This window comes from Galendromus occidentalis, unplaced genomic scaffold (genome assembly GCF_000255335.2).
Source record: "Galendromus occidentalis unplaced genomic scaffold, Mocc_1.1 scf7180000077381, whole genome shotgun sequence".
Lineage (NCBI taxonomy): Eukaryota > Metazoa > Arthropoda > Arachnida > Mesostigmata > Phytoseiidae > Galendromus > Galendromus occidentalis.
The window spans coordinates 1-7345 of record NW_003805369.1 but is presented as its reverse complement, the minus strand read 5'-3'; the positions used below and the strand labels follow the sequence as shown (position 1 = coordinate 7345).

General features: G+C 50.1%; 1 protein-coding gene across 1 annotated transcript; it reads right to left on the bottom strand.

Annotated features, from left to right (window-relative positions):
• Positions 1-5589: 5589 nt before the first annotated feature.
• On the bottom strand, positions 5590-7056 carry LOC100901726 (uncharacterized). The gene has a single exon (XM_003742330.1). It carries the CDS (start codon positions 7054-7056, stop codon positions 5590-5592), a length of 1467 nt encoding a protein of 488 aa, XP_003742378.1.
• Positions 7057-7345: the final 289 nt, after the last annotated feature.

Genomic DNA, 7345 nt, shown 5'->3' with positions numbered 1-7345 from the left:
CCTCAAACAGCACCATCATTCAGAAAGAGGACGCTGACCAGCTCAGATGCGGCTCCGCCCGTGGTGGGAACAAGAGGGCGCCGACCAAGAATTTGAAGAAGTGTTGAACGCGTCTAGTTGAGTCAAGACGGACCTAAAAGCCAGAATGGAATCTCAATCCAACCTTTACCCATTTTTACCTTGATTGGAAATGAATCATTTCAAGTTCAAAACATTATTCAGTCGTTATAAGCAGAACAACACCGGTTGAATCTGACGTTTTCACGCCGAACAGAAGGGTCGAACTCCGAACCTTCCGCGAACTGAGTTTCGCTTACTAGACTAATTTCGGCGTCCTGGGTTTCGGCGTTCCACGTTCCGGCGTGGAAGTCTCGGCTTACTGGGCCCACATGCTGGCAACGCTCATCATTCATCATCTATATCGTATAATCGCGCACGGGTTGCAGGATATCTCCCGGAATCCCCGCGGAAATCCATTGTGCAATCATCATCTTATATCTTTTTATATATATAAAATCGAATGTCCACTTGTCTGTCATGGTCGCCTTGGAATTGGTCGCGATGAGGCACGGAGTGTTTGGGAAGGTTTTAAGCCTGTGAAATCTGGGGGGAACGATATTTGTCCATCATTCAGCCATTTCGTGTTTCCAACTGCCTCTTGGGGGAGCTTCGTTATTTTTTTTCCATCATTCCTTCAACATCGTTATTTTTTGATGTCATTCCATGAATTCGATCGGAATCGGACTTCGGAATAGGCACGTACCACGTACCTTCTTGAACGGAGTAAGAATGTAACTGAATGATACGTCTCGTTAGGGCTCGTAACGGAGAGTTTCTCTCGTTACGACAATGGAGCGTCCCCAGCACCATCTTCTACCTTGAGAGTATAGGAGCATAGGCAAAGACATGAATGGAGGGGGCAGTGTTTGCCCAGGTTCACCTCCAGAAAGGGCACAGAATAGACCGACCTCATCGGAAAAAAGAGAAGAATCTCCGGAAAAAAATCTCTGTCGAGCGACGCGATGTCCGCGAGCTGTATTTTCAGATTCAGTGGGGCCGAGCTTCTTTGACAACGATGGCATTTCCAAAGCGTGCTCCAAACGGAGCTCAATCACCCCATCGGGGAGACGCGGTTGTCTCTCTCCGTATTCTCTACTCTAAACATCAAAAAAACTTATAGTATCGGGCTAGAACTCTTTATTTTTATACTCATCATACGAGAAGATCGCCGAGCTTCCAATCACTGCTCTTCATCAATCTGAGACTGGGCTCCGGGTTCGTTATGGGCATCGACTGTCTCCTCGAGTGAGCATGATTCTTCCTGAGTGTGATTACGCAACATGCTCTTCACAAACATTATTCGTCTGAATCAGACATCGCTGAGGCGCTCACGAGAGTAATGTTTGATCTTTCTGGCCCTGCTGGACCAGTCCTCTCTCAGAAGCGACGCTAGTAGGCTGGATGGAGTCCAAACAAGCGATCAAATTAGTTAGAGGAGAACTGGTATCAGACTCATGCGTTTCTCCACGTTCGAAGCCTCTCAGAATTTCTTCCGCTCTCTGTTCCAACTGCAAGGGGGGAATTCCGGAGGATTGCATCCGGACATTTCTATTGGACTTGACCAACATCTCGAATCTCTGTTGCATGGTGGACGTGGATAACACGCCCTCTCGCCGATTCTCGGCAGCATCCGACGACACACTCGTACTCGTGACATTCCTCATGAACTTGACGATTTCTTGAATGAGATCTGACCTTTCCATGAGCATGACTGGGTTCTGAGAGACCGCGGCGATCGAATTATCGAAACTCGAGCAATAGAAACGATCCTCGAAGTATCTGCGTATCTTCGACACAGATTCACGCCTTTGAATTTCTCTCTGGCAGATGCAACGACAGAGCGCTTTGGCAAAACCCGAGTCGGTGCCGGTAGGATCCACGAGCAATGTCTCAACGAGGCTCTGGAAGGAAAATGTATCAAACTCCACGCCCATTGTCTCGGCCTCGAGCTTGTCGTCGGAAGTCTCCGATGACACCCAGGGAGAGCGAACAGCGAACCCAATACTATCCTGATAATACCTCGAGAATATGCTCCGAGTCCATGATAGACGCATCCTCTGCAGAGATCCTCACAACGGAGCTCTCGACGACGGCCAATGCTTCTATCATCTCTGTTATAACTTTGATATCCGCCATACCTATTCACAGCTCTAACGATGACAGCCCCATGACGCCCCCGAAGTGAGCGTCAGATTCCGAACCTGCTTCAGCCGGCACCCGGGATTGAACCTATCCCCGGATCTTCGGATGAGAGAACAGGAACAGAGCTACATACCAAATGTATAATAGCTTACCCCTCGCCGACGAATAGAAGCTCGCCTTATCCATTCGACCATTCTATCGGCCAAACGTCTATCAAGGGGAGTGCCGAACATGTAACACGCCGATCGGGCTGAAACTTCGGTCATACAATCCCCGCCCCGAGAGGAGTTTAACCCTAGGAGGTTATCTGCTTATGGCCACTTTAAGGTTGTTTGAATAATTATTGGAAACTCGCCCTTAAGCATTGACTCTACGGGAATATTGGAAAATACTATGAACAATGGACGAATATTGGATCCGCCCGAGATATCCGAAAACATATGATTTTGGATCGCCGGATTCGAATTTGGCGGTAAGACGCCATCTTCATGAGTGGTATCTACTCCCGATTCCCTCGAGACAGCCAAATAATTGGAGCTAATTCCTACATAAACGGAATGGAGCAATTCATTCGGACGAATTCAGTGTTACTGAATTCGTCCGAATGAATCCACGAAAAAGCGCTTCACACATAGATTCTGCTTGCCATGTATGCATTTTATGAACGGAGTTCCGCGACATGAATCACCGGAACAAACTTCGGTGACCGAGAACAACATCTCGGCGATACTCAGGAAGGGTATCTTCGGCACGTCGAAGCCGGACTTGTGCCAGCCGGACAACCACATACTTCGGAAATCAGGGTACTGAAACTGATTATAGATGAGTGATTGGAGTCGAAGGACATCATCGCGGCGGTCGATGCGGCATCCGATCAAGCCACATGCTCGAGTCATTCGCTTCGCGAAATTCTTCCACATTTGGAAGGAGTAAGCGTCCAGCGGCTGAATCAGCGGTATTGACCCCGGCGGTAGTGTCTTGAGGCAGATTTCTTTGTCGTCCAGTTGGAACAAGCTCTGATCTCGCTGTCCGCCCCAAGAATCGAGATAGAGCACACATCGATCCACTCCGGTGCGATCCAGACTTCCTTTAGAATTTCCTGACACCAGATCTTCATCAGTCCCTTGTTCAACTTCCCAGACTTGGTGCAAATTACAAGAAGATTTTTGTATTCCGCTCATAAAATGCATACATTGCAAGCAGAATCTATGTATGAAGTTCTTTTTCGTAGACTACCACTTACGCTGAATTCGTCAGAATGAATTGCTCCATTCCGTTTATGTAGAAATTTGGCTCTAATTATTTGGCTGTTTCGAGGGAATTGGGAGTCGATACCACTCATGAAGAAGGCGTCTTGGCGTCAAATTCGAATCCGGCGATCCAAATACATATGTTTTCGGATATCTCGGGCAGATCAAATATTCGTCCATTGTTCATAGTATTTTCCATTATTCCCGTAGAGTCAATGCTTGAGGGCGAGTTTTCGATAATTATTTAAACACCCTTCAAGTGGCCATACGCAGATAACCTCATAGGGTTGAACTTCTCTCGGGGCGGGGATTCTATGACCGAAGATTCAGCCCGATCGGCGTGTCACATGTTCGGCACTCCCCTTGTATGTGGTTTGAACGGTTGCATGTGCGGGTATGTACTGCGCACATGATGATATGAACACTTCACTCGAGCTCTTCGAATTTGAATCGCAACGGTTTTCACATGGAGACTGCTCGAGTACTCCTGAAGAGCAATCTGAATCTGTAGGACCTCGATTATTTCAACTGATCGAGGATTGATATAACCGAGGTTTCATAGGAATACCACGCAGGCCGTATCAAGATTCGAGTCCCGAGTTTTACGGTCCGTAACGGGGCGCTCGGCACTGTGACGGGGCGTTACGAAGCGTATATCCCATCACGACTGTACTCAGTAATAGGAGGTACAAGCCTACTTCTGAATAATCTCTGATCTCGCTCCTTTGCGAAGACATCTGCTGTCGGTTTTTTTTGGTCCTTACTCCATAGACGTCGGTGCCGTAGGTGCTCTTAAGGTTCGTGATGAGTCCGGCTCAGTCGGGATGTCCGATGTCCAAGCTGAGACTTTAATAGTTCCTTTCGTTCTCTCTCCGAGGGGTCGAGGGATTTTCGAAGGTGTTGTTGTCCTGGTTTCTCGGAGTGCTTCCTTAGATATGCCGCCTAAGCGCAGACGGAGCACGCTGGGTCGGTATTCGCACCGTGCGACTCAAAGGAGGGCCTCGATCGCTTTTGACACTGGTTCTCAACGAGCAACTAGGTTGCAGCTTGACAGAATACGGCACTCGCGAGCGCGTTTGACAGAGGATGAGGATCGTCGAAATGCGAGACTGGAAGAAGACCGTTTGCGGCATTCGAGGACACGAGTCAATGAAACGAATGAGCGGAGAGTTGCGCGCTTGGATGGGGTCCGATCTCATACTCTCTAAATGCATTCGGAGGAAACGGAGGGCGAACGAGTGGAAAGATTGTTGGCTGATAGAGCCCGGCATGTTCAGGTCAGGCGTAGCATACATAATGATTTGAACCTTGCGGCTTTTGAGTATGGCCCTGGTACAGAGCACAACACGCTCCGTGGTGTGAATATAGGAAGAATGGATCAGGTATGTAATTCCTGCCGAGCACTCAAATTTGCTAAAGAGACCCCAGGCATGTGCTGTGCGGGAGGAAAAGTCAAGTTGCCTGAACTGTGTCCGCCGCCTGAGCCCTTAGCGACATTGATATCTGGGAGCCGAAGGGATAAGTCATGTTTCCAAATGACATCATTCGGAGCGACGGAAATCATCCGAGACAATTATATGCCCACCTTCAAAATACAAGGTCAGGTATATCATCGCGCTGGGTCTCTTTTGCCGCCACCGGGGGCTGATCACCAATTCCTTCAGATCTACTTCATGGGCGACACAAACGAGCAAATTGATCAGAGGCGTCGTTTCAACACTGGAACAATTCGTGATGGATGATACCACTGTCACACCTATCGAGGTATCCCAAGAGGATTCCCGATGAAGAAAGAAGACAGCTCGTTTTCTTTGATTGTATGAAATTCCAGCATGCGATTCGACGTATCACAAGACTTAATTGTTGTTGGGAGTGCTACTTTTCGACCACTTCTGGACCGGACGGGAAACACGAAGCTTTCATCGCCACGGATGGGCATACACTCTGATTTATTTTGATCTCACAAGCACGTTATCTGTGACGACTCTCTATCTCAAATCCGACCCGCGCACCTCGGGCTCACAATAATCGACACTGCCCCCGGAAAAACCCGTAGGGTTTTTCGTTACATTGACACAAGGCTCTGGGGTATGATCTTATTTCCAAAAGGAATTTTCGATTCCTTAGCTAACCTAATTTACGATCTCTGAGTTTTCCGAAATCGACGCCGGAGCTGTGACAACACGTTGGTCACTCCAAAGTGCGCGTTGACGCGATGAGCTTCAATGATCAGAAGCCTTGCCAGTCGGGACTCGCCAGGTATGACGATAGGGTTCTTCTCGTCTTGAGTAAACAAGGGACTTTTCGTGAGTCTCGTTCTGGCTCGTAAGAGACCCGATGCGTCGATGAAAAGCGCGAATGACGCCAGCTTTGACCCAGAGGGAACGCGTTCGCCGGCACTTGCGCATCTGAACTCTGTATCGAAGTGCGCTCGCTGGGTCCAAATGATGAGTCGAACTTCGGCCTGTCGCTGCAATTCAGCGAAGCTGGTCGGCTGGCGCCCACCAGCGATGTCGACGAATTTCAGGATCTGAGCCATCACCCGCAGCGCCCGGCCGTACGTGCCGTAGCGCTCAAGATCGAGGAGCGGCGGAGCGGCAGTGAGGACTGCGACCGACTGACGCATCTCCGCCCGTGCCAATTGCAGAGTTCCTTCCTGAAATCGCGGCCTGGATGTCGGCTGCTCGTGTGCCGGTTTTCGGAGCCACTCTGGACCAGACCACCAATGTCTGGCCGCAACTAGTGTCTCGGCACTTATCCCTCGAGTTGCCAGATCAGCCACGTTGAACTCGCCAGGTACATAATACCACTCTTCTAACTTAGAGTCAGCTTGGATCTCCTTGACCCGGTTAGCGACGAATATTTTCCATCTTCCGGTGCTCGCTGACGTTGCCCAGTAATACGTCACCAATGAGTCCGTATAGAACGAGACACGGTCGAAGGTATCTTCGAGGCGATGCGTGAGGAATCTCTTGAGGCGGATAGACAGCAGAGCAGCCATCAGCTCGAGTCTTGGAAGCGATTGGCGATGTGACTCTTGCGGAGCGACCTTGGATTTGCACATCACGAGCGCGAATCTTGAGGGCTTATCGGGGTAGCAATACTCGATATACGCCGAGCTCGCGTAGGCGAAGGGCGAGGCATCGCCGAAGACATGAAGCCGATACCCCGTTGGCTTCCCGAGATGATCTGGATAATGGCGAGGTACCGTGAAGCGGCTGAGAGTCTCCGTCTCCGATGCCCACAGCCTGAGCTCGGAGCCCATCTTGGCGCTGTTGATCTGTTCCCACTCCAGGTTCTCCGACCACATTTCCTGAATGAGTCTCCTGCCTCTCAACGTGAAAGGGGTTAGAACCCCGCACGGATCGTAGATCGACGCCACAAAACTTAGTACAAAGCGTTTAGTTAGTTTCTCCTGACTCCGTGCTCGTTCGCCAACCATGGCGAGACTGAACTCCAGGTTGTCTGTCGTTGAACACCAGAGAATTCCAAGAACCTTGAATATGCCGCTGGTGTTAGCTCCAGAAAGGCTCATCGCAGCCCCGTTCTCCACCAGGTGAGCGGCGACCCCCTCAGAGTTCGTTTTCCATTTGGCGAGCTCCATGCTGGCGCCACTAAGAACTTTCCTCAAAATATCGGTGGAGGCGATCGCCTGCTCTTCAGAGGGTGAGCTCCCAACGAAATCGTCGGCGTAGACGCAGGCGGACAATTCCTGCTCTGCGCCTGGGGCGGCTCGCTTGAAATGCTCGCGGAGCGTCGCTGCGAGGATGAAACTGCTCGACGCAGCGCCTCACGTGACCTTCGTCATCTGGTAACAGCGAGTACGCTCCTCGCCGGGCGATCGCCAGAGAAACCGAAAGCATGGACTATCTGCCGGATCAATTGCAATTCTC

Excerpts from the sequence above, each read along its gene's own strand:
- LOC100901726 (XM_003742330.1), bottom strand. The coding sequence starts at position 7,056 with ATGGAGCTCGCCAAATGGAAAACGAACTCTGAGGGGGTCGCCGCTCAC.